The sequence below is a fragment of the Papilio machaon genome, chromosome 10 (genome assembly GCF_912999745.1).
Source record: "Papilio machaon chromosome 10, ilPapMach1.1, whole genome shotgun sequence".
Classification (NCBI taxonomy): Eukaryota; Metazoa; Arthropoda; class Insecta; order Lepidoptera; family Papilionidae; genus Papilio; species Papilio machaon.
In genome coordinates this window covers 8,546,452-8,560,089 of record NC_059995.1, presented here as the reverse complement: position 1 = coordinate 8,560,089, position 13,638 = coordinate 8,546,452, and the positions used below count along the sequence as shown (strand labels likewise).

The window sequence follows — 13,638 nt, the reverse complement described above, 5'->3', positions numbered from 1 at the left end:
ATTTTATGAACGGTTATTGCTTTCGCTTTTGAAAAATTCATTGTAATTTTTGTAAATCAAAACGATAACATGAATATTTCAGGTTTCTCATCAAACGGCCTGATGGAAAAGCATTTAAAACGTAGTGATAGAGCAAAAACTTTTGTAAGCATTGAACGCTACCACCTATGCAAGCATTAAGGTTATGTATGTTTTCTATATTATAATGTTTTACAGGTTTTACCGAACAAATGTTTTGAAAAGCACATCGCATGTGCATGGAGGCGAGGAAATAATTTCACAATTTATCCAAGAAGTCAAACAGTTAGTAAAAACCAAGGCAATACAAGTGATAACAAAATCTTAAAAGTGCGACAAGAAATCCTACTTTTTATTCCTATACTAAGGAAGCTTATAAACGATTCAAATGGCGTATTTCTTTCTTTGCAAAAAGTTGCGGAGAACACAAATTCGGACAATCAGGTGGAATTTTGGAAACTTTCCCGCCAATATAGATCGATCGTACGGTCCATCATCGAAAATTTACAAGAAGCAGCCGAGGAAGAGTCAGATGCTTTGGCAAAGAATAGTTTAAATTCCTACGCAACGATTTTTTACTCAATCGAATGTATTTGGCATCTCTGCGAGATTTTGTTTATAAAAAACATTCCTGGTGATGTGGTTTTACCATTTTTGTTAGAGTGGGTTTGCTGTCACTTTCCAAGCCATGACCAGACCGCAGCACAGTTGCTGGAGGCTAGAGAAAGAGGTTCTGAAGATCACCCCGAGTATTGGGATACTGTTGTTAGTTTGATAATTCAAGGGAGAATCGATGATGCCAGAGATCTTCTACGACTCCATTCTGACTCTGAATCAGCTGAATTCAAGCTTGTTGCCAATTCTCTTCGTACTATGCCTGTTTATAATGTAAGTTGTGTATTTCTTTTGTTATCTTTAGACCTTCTGCTTGGTCTTGTGCAAAGTTTATTAGTTGGCAGAAGAAATATCATCATAATTAATTTCCATATTCCATTAATACATTTCCAGATATATGGTGGTATATCTAGTGGGGAGTTCACAATAGTGTGGAAGCACTGGCAGGCGGAGTGTAGAGCCATTTTGAACAGCCAGTCTTTGAGCTCACTACCGTACTTGCAACTTATTATGAGAGTAAGTACAAATATATATATGATATATTTATATATACATTTAATTTATTTCACTAGCTAAAACCTTTAAAACAAAGTTTACATGTAGCATCAACTTGTGAAAATGAAATAAAACATGCAAATATTTTCTATACTAGTTACTGATTGGGGACTACACAGCGTTTGAGTCAATTTGTTCCAAATATCCATCCTGGTTCTACCTACTGGGAGGGTATGTGCTGTTCACGCGGCCATGGTCGCGACGGCGCGAGCTGGCGGACGCGGCAGCGGCCTGCGCGGGGCTCGGCGCTGCGCATGCGCACTCACACCTCAACACTGTCATACGTGCATTGCTTGAAGGTGACCTCCATCAGGTATGTTGCAATAGATACACATGTTAATGCTATCACCGGGGATCCATTCCAGACCTAGAGCCTAAATGACTTGACTTGTTACTCTTAGCCCTAAAGCCTTTAGGCTTAGCTCTGACCAATTTTGTAACATAACATTTGATTTCACTCTTTCTCATATTGTCTGTGTTCTATACCTAGTGGTGTAAGGGTTGAGGGTTCTCACTTGATATATGTTTTGAAGTAACTAGTTTTATATTTTAAACTGCAGATGATCTATGAAATACAACAAATGTCTGATAACGGCTGGTTTGCTACACATCTCACTGATATGCTGTACCACTGTGGAAAATTGCAAGTATTGGATGAACACCAGACTGAGTAAGTTCAGGAAATCTCATCTTTTCATCATCTTTATCTGTTAGAAGTTAACAAAAAAACATTCATTACTAAACGTCCCCACTGAGGGGCTCTGAACCTCCGCCGAATTAGGGGTGAGTAGGCCGTAGTCAACCACGCTGGCCCAGTGCGGGTTGGTTGACTTCATATCATATCATTGAATCATTGAATTTCTTCTCAGAAAGTGCAGGTTGCATCACGATGTTTTCCTTCACCGTGAGAACGTCGGATAAATGTACATATGTCAATCGAAAATCGAAAAACACATTGGTACTTGGTGGAATTCGAACCTAGGACCTGTAGGTTACAAGTCAAGTGAGCCACCGATGCTACAGCAAAAAGTTACATGTGGATATACTATTTTGTCCTCTAGGCAATCTTTCTATATTTTGATTTATGACTTGTCATTTATGTTGTCAGTATGACGAAGCGGCTTCGCGACAGCCTGGTGCTGGAATACGGGTCACTGGTGATGGAACATGGGGCACTGTGGTGCACGGGCTTGTCATACCTGGTCGCGTGCGCGCCTGAGGGCCCGCGTCGCGCAGAGTTGTTGCTGGAGCGGCTCCCCCTCGACAGCGAGGAGAAAGCGATGCGCATCATTGCTGAAGCTAAGAAATACGACCTCCTTGGTGTTGGTAAGCAAATTAATATTTATGGCCATTTTCTACATTCTCTCTTTCCCTGCCTAGCTCGTATCCCACATGGTAGTGGGGTCGGCATTCCTGATTAGTTACTTCCACTTCTCTCTGTCCTCGATATCTTCATCTGAGACTTGGCATTCACTTTTAGCACATCTTTCCCTTTTTCTACATTATTAAATCCATTAAATAAACTAAGTTTTTGTACTATTTATGTACTTGACTTGGGCTGTTCTTTCATAAACAAATGTTGACGGAGTGCAATGTGTGTTCAGTGCAGACGGTGTGCGCGTGTATGAGTGCGCGGTGGCGGGGCGCGGGGCGGGGCGCGGGGCGGGTGGGCGCGGCGCTGGCGTGGGCGGGGCGGGCGCGCGGGGCGGGGCTGTGTGCGGGCGCGGCGCACGCGGCGCTGCGCGGGTACTGCGCGGGTGCTCCGCTGCCCGCCGCCGACATGCTGCTCAGCGCCGGGCCCACGCTACTCATGGACGATACACTGCTGTTGCTCGGTAATTCAATAAATTCCTTATTAAGGACACGTCAGAACACGGCCTGCCTAATAATTTGCCATATTCATATATTAGAATACTTAGTGGCGCACTCAAAGTTGTCTAATTGTTATCAGGGTGTCCCCTAGTATGAGAAATCTACATTAAAGAGTTTAAAAAATCATTAAACTAATGACCTTTCATTTTAGTACAGATCATCGAATATGGTGTTTTAATTTATTTATTGTTTCAGGCAAATACAGTGACTTCCACAGATTGTATAACAACAAAGAATTCAAAAAGGCGGCAAAGTTATTAATTTCTCTAATTACGTCCAAAATCGCTCCAGAATAGTAAGTTACACCTTTTTATTGATTTTTTCCAAAATTTTACTCTCTAAATTATCCCTTTGATCAATTTAGTCCATTTATCTTTATATAAAAATCCTGGTTTAAGCAGATCACCAAATGATTGCTTTTTTTACATAACTTTTGTAAACTTATTTGTAGCTTCTGGGAGACATTACTGTTGGACACATTGCCACTGCTGGAGTCAGAGGAGCCAGTGTTCTCGTCTACGGAGACATACGAGATCCTGTTATGTCTGGAGCTGCGGGCCAAGCTGCTGACGGGGGAGAAGGCGGACCTGCTGCGTCTGGCCTGCGCCAGGAACCTAGCTAGAACTGTCCTGCTGGATGGTGTTGAAGAATAACGAAAGATTGTGATAGAAATGTTGAAGTGTTCATTATAATACTAAGTGCAAAATGTGATAAACAAAAGTGATGCCTTGAAGTTATTGGTGACAGTGATGGGCATGTCATGTCAATCGTAACCTACTAAAATGAATATTGTGTACTCCATATGTTGAAGTTCATAACTAGAACTCAACTAACCAAATTAGAGCTTAAATATAAATAAAAATATGTGGTACTCAGACTCTATTACATACCAGTGATTTTGTAAATTATGTCTTAAGTCCTTGTCATCATGGACAATGTAACAGATCAAAGGGTCATGTTATTTTGACATGAGTAGTATACACAAAGCTATCTGACAGTGGCGCCCTCCTGTCTGTGTTAAAATTGTCAAGATGTACCGCAACTGTCTTAATATTTTTATTTTTTGCCTATGTTGGTTTTACAAACAGTGTAACAAGGATCTTATTGAAGTTTTTTGGCAGTGGCATTTGCCTACAAGTTTTAAGGGTTACCAGTGAGCAAATATTTCCAAATTTTTTTCTGAACGTCCATTTTGTAACTCCAAGCAATTGATTTGCAACTTATGACTTGATTTCTCGTAGTAATTCCTTACTGTTTAGATTAAAACACAGTAGCAAAGTAACCTACATCTTTTAACATCATGTGTTTTTTTAATGGAATTTCGAGATGATAATGGCAACTTTAAACTGTGCAGTTGCCGCTCCCATTAGTCCATGCCACTGTCAATGTGATATTGTTAGTTCACATATTTTCCGACTGGCACAAGATCCTTGTAGAACTATATTTTCTGTCAACTAAGTGATTACCTTTCTTACTGTATAAGATAAACTTGTTTTACTATTAACATTTTGAGTTGTCTGTATTTAACAATTTGGATGTTAGGGGGCGTCCATAAATTACGTGAGGTGTTTTTTTAATTTTCTGCCCCTCCCTCCCCCCCTGGTGAGATGTCGTGAGATTTTATTCAACCCCCTCCCCCATCTCCCAATCTCACGTGAGATTTATTAATTTATAAATTATTTTCTATTGAACGAATTAGTGAATGATCTTTATCGTATTACGATTACGCTTAAGATTAAATCTTATGCATGTACAATCTGGATTAAATGGACCAAAATAGTATAATTTTTTTTTTGTTTCTCTCAGAAAAAAAATTGCGTGATATTTGCCGAGACCCCCCCCCTCCCTCCAACGTAAGATTAGATGAGATTTGACTCGACCCCCTCCCCCCCTTAAACACCTCACGTAATTTATGGACGCCCCCTTATTGTAGATATTTTGTAACAATAAAAAAAAATCTGCGCACAAAATTGCGCACTATTAAAAACTATTAAACAATGATTTTGTGTACTTTTGTGTTTTTTTTAATGTAAATATATTTTTTAACTAACTAACCCTGGCTTTCTGTGTCTCTGTATAAAACATCATCATCCCTCTCATTATCTTTACCAAAACAGAGATAGCAATATTTTTAAATGTTATTTTTGGTTTGATAAATCCATGGTTAATCTGAAATTAAACATTAAACATGCTATATGTTTGTACACAGTGATTTTTTTAGCAATTACACACACCCCCATCACATGGCAAAACAACTACTCCTTCCCATTTTATTTTTTTAATTCAAATTCAAATTTCTTTATTTCGGACAATAGACATCCATTAAGATTTAAGGCAATTTAAGGTGTGAGAGGAAGTGGATTTAAATACACATTTATCAGACATGGCATCACTAACACTTAACGTATGTCTTGTGTGTGGTCGCGGTATTGGACCGGGCGAGTTAACCCTCCTGCAGCGACGACATACTGCTGTGTAATCACGCTACCATTCTTCTCGTTTCATGTTCACTTGGGCAAAACAAAAGTACCATAGCTACACAACTTAATCTTACCTCAACCCAAGGATCAAATAACTTGTTATGCGTAGTTGTCAACTTGACATTTGTCATGTCAAAAAATTATATACTCGTTGTAGTTTGAAAATTATGAATTATAAATGATTGAGTGTCCAAAAAAGAAGGATAAAAAGGGAAATTCAAAACTTTGCGAGTCAGTATAATGTTACTAATAAGTTGTTCTTGTAATATGAAAATAATAAGGTAAAATTGATAGTTGCCGGCCGGTCTGCAAACACCGGAGGCGGACATGGAAGGGCGTGGTGCTCAAAACGTCTGCGGAGTTGTTAGCCGAGAAAGAGCTAAAGGAGGAGAAGCCAGTGCAATCTATTGTAAGTAAAGACGTTGATAGCACGCCCGGTTTGCGGATAAGTTTATCGCCTAAAATTTTTTCTGTATTTTACAAGTACAAATTTACAACAAAGCTCAATTTTACATTAATAATAACGTGTATGGTTATATTTACGTTTTGCAGAAAATACATCCAATGAAACCATGCGAAAAATGGGTAAAGTCCCGTGAAATTATTCCGCCAGTGAAGGTAAAAAAACCTAGCATTGTGAAGATATGCGAGGCGCCGATTGCCGACACGGCGGCCACGCCCTTCGTGGAGTACGCTAAACTGGCCAAGGAAATTGGTATACCGCAGGCAATTTTTTATACAATTTAGGTAGGCATCTCATCTGTTGTTCATTTGATGTGGCAATACCGGGGGAATCGCAGATGTTGCCGGCCTTTATGTAAAAGATACGCTCGCATCTTGAAGGCCCCTGAGTCGTAAGTATTTGAAAAATACCGCTGAGGACAGATTATTCCACAACGCGACTGTGCTAGCTTTAACTTTTGAATAACCATCGCTAATAGTCTAGGTTTAACTTTTATGAAAATCAGTGTTTAGACGGGTTGTGTATAGGGATTGCAATCCGGAAAAACGGATCCGGTAATCCGGCGGATCCGGCATCATTTAATGGTTACCGGATCCGGTACCAATATACCGGATCCGAAGACCGGATCCGGTGCTAGCAGTTTGTGGAAAAATAATATAGCTGTTGCATGAGTAGGTACTTTAAATAGGTTGTGCGTATATATTTGCAGCTCTATTAGAAGTCGTTTAGCTGATGACACAATTAAAAATATTTGTTTTCTACGATCTTATTTTCAAAATCAATATTGATTTTCTTTTAATACTTATATTTTTTTACAATTATTACTTAAAATTATTATTTATCGTAAGTTGATTAAACTAAAGAGTTCTAAACTCATTATTGTGATAATTTTTGCCATTCATTCGTTCGACAGATTCATCAAATCATGATGGTATCTGTTATAATCATAAATACATATAAGACTTGTTTGTTAGCATTCTCAAATACTTTAATAATGATTTTGATCTCATTTCAGTTAATTACGTAAGGTTAATTGTATCTATTAGATATTATAGTTACTTGATACAGTCAAAATCTGTTATAACGACATCGAAGGGACTACTCATATTGAGTCGTAAAAACCGATAGTTGTAACAACCGGTGACAGGTATTAATAGGAAAGATATGTAATAACATTCAGCCAGGACCTTTGATTTTGGTCAATTTAACCGGTATGTTGTTCTAAACGATGTCGCTATAAACGGTTTTGACTGTAATTAATATTGTTACTTATAAATTGATCTATCTGTGAAAGTGAAATTTAGAAAGACTAAGCTACTCGTTACGTCGTAAAATTATTACTAGTTACCTACACTACTAAATTTTAATTGTTTTCTTGTTGTCTATTTGTCTTAACATTGGTTAGGAAATAAAGTCGATTTATTTTTTATAAACTACCTACATATAAGTGCAGTGACACTTGATTAACTTACTTATTTTGTACTAAAAAGCGAAAATCATCTTGATTTAATCAATCCGGTCGGATCCGGTCGGATCCGGCCGGATTGATGGGAATCCGGTCGTATCCGGCCGGACTGAAAATGACGCCGGATTGCAATCACTAGTTGTGTACCCACACCTCGCTGATGGGTGACAGTGGTTTTGTCCAGGTGCGTGGGATTCTGTGCGTAAAACATGCGCGTTTTGCTCGTGCCCGGGATGCTGCGCGTGCACGTCGCGGGAGTACGAGCTGGGAGAGGAGGGGGCGGGGCAGCGTCGGCGCGCCATGACTGACTTCGACAGACGCGTGCGCGACGATTGCAAGATCATGCGGATCATGTACAATAACATTTAACATTTATCGTTATTGAAAAATATTTTACTACAATATTATATACTTGTGTTTATTTTTTCGGTACCATTATCGTCTGATTTAGCAACTCATAAATTATTTCATAGTTTTAACTCATACTAAAGGATGTGTAACTTACACGTGTTGCGATAAGTGTTCAAGAATTATTCAACTACAAGCTGTGCCCGCGACTTCGTCCGCGTGAAATACTATTTTAGGTAGCATTTTTTTGGACTAATTATTTTATTTAACCAACGTGCTATGCTTTGATGTATGTAGAAGAACATAGAAAGAGGTGTGCCCGGACCGCGCCAAATGTAGGTCCTGGGTCTCTGCCTACCCCTCTGGGTTACGGGTCGTTAATTATGTTGTTGTTGTGGTTACTTAAACTTATAAAAAATGCCAAAAAATATAAAACCTACAAAATATTCACATAAACATCTTCCCATACAAACATTCATCCCGTATTCCATTTTGTTACATTGCAACCTTGAGGGTAAAAGATTTACAAATTTAAAATGTCATATTTATTATTTATATCAGATCAGCAGCCTAAAAAATAAGTTTAAAGCTTCTAACTGTAAAAATGACGATACTTCCATACAAATTTCCACCCTCACTTTCAACCTCTTACAAACCCTTTTTCGCATTGTAAAGTAGTCTTTATCCTTTCTCGGGCTCTAAACTAAATATTTGTAACGGTAACAGCAAAACATATTGAACAAAACATTCAACAAAATCTAAAATATTCCCAAACAAATTTAGCACCCTTAAGAGTAAACTTTTTTCAAATATTGAATATTAATTTCTTTATATCAAATTAGCAGCCTCAAAAATAAGTTTCAAGCTTCTAACTGTAAAAAAAGACGATGCTTCCATATAATTTTCCACCGCCTCTTTCAACCCCTTGCAACCCCCTTTTCGCGTTAAAATCTAGCCTACGTCTTTCCTCCTAGACTAAGTATTGGCAAAGATAACAGCAAAACATATTAAACAAAACATTCACCAAAACCGAGCATATTGCCAATCAAAATTTCATCCCCTATTGTTATTAACGCCCTTGGGCGTAAATTTTTTACAAAAATTTAATTTCATATCTATTTATATGGAATTAGCAACCTCAAAAATAAGTTTCAAGCTTCCAACTGGAAAAATGACGATAATTCCCTACAAACTAACACCCCCACGTTCAACCCCTTGCAAACCCTTTTTCGCGTTAAAATGTGCTCTATGTCCTTCCTCAGGCTCTAGACTAAATATTGGTAAGGGTAATAGCAAAACATATTAAAGAAAACATTCAACAAAACCTCACATATTGCTAAACAAAATTTCATCCCCTATTGTTATTTAGCACCCTTGGGGGTAACATTTTACAAAAATTTAATTTAATATTTATCTTTATCAAATTAGTAGCCTTGAAAATAAGTTTCAACCTTCTACCTGGAAAAATGACGATAATTCCATTCAAACTTTCACCCCCACTATCAACCCCTTCAAACCCCTTTTTCGCGTAAAAATGTAGCCTACGTCTTTCCTCAGGCTCTAGACTAAATATTGGTAAGGGTTACAGCAAGGCATATTAAACAAAACATTCACCAAAACCGAATATATTGCAAAACAAAATTTCATCCCCTATTGTTATTTAGCACCCTTGGGGGTAAAATTTTTCCAAAAATTTAATTTCATATTTATCTATCAAATTAGCCTTGAAAATAAGTTTCAACCTTCTACCTGTAAAAATGACGATAATTCCATACAAACTTTCACCCCCACTTTCAACCCCTTACAACCCCTTTTGCGCGTTAAAATGTAGCCTATGTCCATCCTCAGGCTCTAGACTATCTGTGTACAAAATTTCATTTAAATCGGTTCAGTAGTTTTTGCGTGAAAGCAAGACAGACAGACAGACAGACAGACAGACAGACAGAGTTACTTTCGCATTCATAATATTAGTAAGGAAGTAAGGATTGTCTTCGTTGTATTGCGGTACAATAAGGGCTAATCTTCAGTTGTGACACAAAAAACTTCACCTTGACACTCCGGAGAATAAGATGAATCGAATGACACTCGTCAAAATCGTTTCGTGGGCCCAAACGTAGGCCTAACGCCGTCACAAAGGATCTTACATATGTACAAATACAAACCCACAAACATACAAAACATACGTAGATACGGGCGAAAAACATTACCCTCTTGTCAGTCAGATAAAAATCAAATAGTCTTTGAACGCAGTAAATCGCGCGTACAATTTACCACAACCGCGTCCTACGACAAATTTTATCGATCAAGATCAGTTTGCCGTATCGACTAACAGGAGGGAAATAGTATAGTAATAGTATGTAGAACAAAAAATAAAGTACATCGAAAACAACCTTGAAGAATTTTTTATTTTATGAGATTAAACTATTTCATTTTAAAACTCAATATGATAATGAGTAATTCGAAGCTAGAGATCATTTTCACAGAGTAGGCTGTCGGGGCTCTTTTCGCAGATGAATGCGTACTTATTTTCGCACCAGAGGTCGTCAAAGAGCGCGGAGCGGTACACGGCACCGCAGTACTCGCCCGTAGTCGCGTTGTTGGGCTCTCCACCGGAGAACTTGGCGTAGCCAGCCTCCTGCAGCGTATCACCTGTTAACAAGTTTAAGACCATAAGAGACGCAGTGACAAAGTTATAGCGAATGCACGGACCTACTGCGAGTCAAATAATTACCGTGTATCGTCAGCCATTCGCCGTGTTCGTTCCAATCGTGGAAGCCAACAAAGGCGACGTCTTTCCAGAAGTTACCGAGCATGGATCCGCCGGGGTGTTTAGCGAAGAGCTCCCTGATCACCGTCGCCTCAGTATCACTGTTGATGATAGCCAGGTGGCCGCCCTCCGCCGAGCAGGCCATGTAAGCACGCGACCACGTGCGTGGTACGCTGTGGAACTTGTAGCAGCTGCCTGTGCGCGCGTCGAACACGTATTCTATTTCATATAAAAACATGACTTGAAATAAAATAGTACGAATTAAAAATATAGCATAAAATATAAAATATTAATATCGCATATAAAATGCCACTTTATGTGTGGAAGGTAGAGGGTGCCATACTCTAACCGAAAGCCAAATCTCGGGTTTATCTCGTTTTGGGTTTTTACCCGATGTTTTCTAACGGAAAGGAAATATCAACAAAACAAACTTTTACGGAAAATTTCGGAATTATAGGTAGTTAGGTATGTTTTACAAAATGTTACCATTGTCCGTGGTGCCGCAGCTTGTCATGACCATCGTCTTCGCGTTCGTCTTGTAGCAGATGTAGGGAAGCGGTTCGCGGCAGTCGACGTCGGCGAGGCTGCCGTCGGCCAGCATAGCGATGCAGCTCTCCTGATCTTTGTAGTTGTCCGGTTCCCCGCTCGCCCACGTGTGAGGGATCTTCGACAAGGGGACGCCTGGATACAAAAATTTAGATACGGACTCCATAACTTGAAAAGAGTTGGTTGGCATCGACATCGACGGCGAGTACATCATGCAGCTATGCTTACCGATGTAGTCTTGAATGAGACCATGGAGGGTTATTTACCTCAATAATTTGTTTTAGGGTGTAATTTTTTTCACTTACTAACTTTGTGGTTACCAATGTATAATAACAATTGTACCGGATAAACATACAATCAAGAGATGTGTAAATACGACACTTATGCCTAAAATAAACAATCATTAGTGCTATAACCTATAGGTTATCGAGGAATGACATTTGGATACTAGGTATTGATTGCAGAATTTATATATACAACAAACTGATAATCGTACGGATCATATGATTTAAATTAGACATTAGAATGATTTCATCAGTTGCCTTGTCCAGTTGAGTTTGCAGTTAAAATGTTGAAGCCACCTTAAGGTTTTATGTATGCCTGAGAAATACATTCAAATAGATTTTATAAGATTTTACAGCATGAAACGTCATCCCTTCGTTACAATCAGCTATTATAGAAACTTTTGTTGCGAATAATGTTCTCAAATCCGTGCACTTTGCCTACAGGATACTATCATGGCATTTTACGACTCACCAGTTCATTCATCTTTAGCCCCGATTTATGTATCTGGAGAACTAATTGAATTACCTATTCTTGTCTGAAAAATATGAAGAAAATGAAATAGTTATATGTGTGATCATCATATGAAGTGGATTCACCTTCGATGGAGTAGAGATCCCCTCTTGAGAACATCGCATGTATGCCGGTGAAGACGCCGCAAGTCATGTCGCCCGACGCTTCCCTTATGAGCACCGACATCGCCGCTTTCAGACCCGTGTTCAAGGGAGACGCCAACTTGCTTCCTGTGGACGTCACGCATTATCTTTCCTAAACTATCTAATTTGATTTTCAATAAATAAAGAACTTAGAGGTGATTTATATGGTCTCTCTTAACAAAAGATAAAGGAAAGAAAGAACGGCCAAGAAATATACTGGTGGTAAAATATTTCGACTGTCTCTACTGCACTCCTGTCTTCTGTGAACGTACTCAAGCCCTATCGTTCTACTCAGTATTGTTCTCATCAGTATTGTTTGTGGATGAGTCTATATCGAAAGTGAACATAATAGTAAGTCCTGAAAAGTGACCATATCTCGAGTGAAATGAATGTCATCTTACATTGCGGATGGAACAGACCTTCGAGATGGCATCTAAGGCGAGCTTCCGCCCAGTTGGCAGGCACACGATGCAGTTTTAGCCAGCCATCAGTGTTTTGGAAGTATTTGTAGTCGCACCGAAATTTCTTGCCATCTGGTAGAAAACAAAAAATGTATCAAACAAAATAGCGACAACGTGAGTAAACTGAAAAGTTGCACGGGAAGAATATTAATACATTTTAGTGGCAATGTTGACGAGTAGCCAGAGGATCCAATTGCTTCGTAAGGTGCCCCAGCTAATGCTTGCAAGTGGTCTAAGTTGCTGTTCAGTGGCCAAGCGAGTACTTACTCGCTATAAATTACAATTATAATTATTTGCCGACGTAGCCGTTGATGTTACCTTGACGTTCTAGTAAGGCGGAACGCTTATAAATTTCGTGAACATTTTTCACCTTAACATTTGAAAAATAGAAATAAATTCCAATGCATTAAATCTTACTAATATTAAAAATGTGAATGTTTGTTTTTTTAGAAGGTATCAGACCAGAGCGACTGCACGAATCTCGCTGAAATTTGATAATTTATAAATTATAATAAATACGAAAGTTATCACGTTGTGTCAACATAACTACGCAATTAAATATAAAATTGTTCATTAATGCATAAAATTAATAATTGATGCTTAATTATGATAATAAATTGGCAAGGCAAAGTGAACTTACCTAACACTGCTAGTAAGCTGAATAGTACTATAACACATCTCGTATCCATGTCGAAGCTGGGGCTGTACTGAACACTCGACACTAGCAACTATCACATTTAACGCATAAAATATAACTTAGTTTGTGAATTATATCGGTAGATGGTTATGTATAAACTAGGAACGAGAAGTACAATTAAACGTCACTGGTTTTTTTAAACCAATAGGGCTGGCAAATATGTTTCCCATTCGGTCACATTTCTTAGATATTTAAAACGCAGTAAATTGAGACAAGACATTCGTAAATTGTATACTATTAGGTCCTTACATATGAAATTGGCGTTTTCTATGGGAGGAACAAAAAGTCGAATATTTTTTAATATAATATATTTAATTAATCAAAGTATGAACCATTATTTTCTATGCACTTTTGCCATCTCATAGGTAGTTCATTGATCCCTTTACTAAAAAAACCAGTCGGACGGGAATCAA

The 13,638-nt window shown here is 38.5% G+C and overlaps 3 protein-coding genes across 3 annotated transcripts; 2 read left to right on the top strand and 1 right to left on the bottom strand.

The window, feature by feature from the left end:
- Position 1: 1 nt before the first annotated feature.
- On the top strand, positions 2–3,815 carry LOC106721390 (nuclear pore complex protein Nup85). Its single transcript, XM_014516312.2, has 9 exons — positions 2–144; positions 217–906; positions 1,027–1,149; positions 1,286–1,501; positions 1,749–1,858; positions 2,297–2,514; positions 2,793–3,023; positions 3,256–3,355; positions 3,512–3,815. The coding sequence occupies exons 1-9, from the start codon at positions 70–72 to the stop codon at positions 3,711–3,713; spliced, it is 1,965 nt and encodes a 654-aa protein (XP_014371798.2). The 5' UTR covers positions 2–69; the 3' UTR covers positions 3,714–3,815.
- Positions 3,816–5,689: 1,874 nt separating this feature from the next.
- LOC106714342 lies at positions 5,690–7,837 on the top strand. Its single transcript, XM_045679837.1, has 4 exons — positions 5,690–5,771; positions 5,835–5,949; positions 6,093–6,255; positions 7,653–7,837. Exons 1-4 carry the CDS (start codon positions 5,719–5,721, stop codon positions 7,835–7,837), a joined length of 516 nt encoding a protein of 171 aa, XP_045535793.1. The 5' UTR covers positions 5,690–5,718.
- Positions 7,838–10,228: 2,391 nt separating this feature from the next.
- On the bottom strand, positions 10,229–13,329 carry LOC106721386 (macrophage mannose receptor 1-like). Its single transcript, XM_014516308.2, has 6 exons — positions 13,169–13,329; positions 12,487–12,600; positions 12,011–12,154; positions 11,070–11,264; positions 10,548–10,802; positions 10,229–10,465 (listed from the first exon to the last, which is right to left on the bottom strand). The coding sequence occupies exons 1-6, from the start codon at positions 13,215–13,217 to the stop codon at positions 10,281–10,283; spliced, it is 942 nt and encodes a 313-aa protein (XP_014371794.2). The 5' UTR covers positions 13,218–13,329; the 3' UTR covers positions 10,229–10,280.
- Between the last annotated feature and the right edge of the window lie 309 nt (positions 13,330–13,638).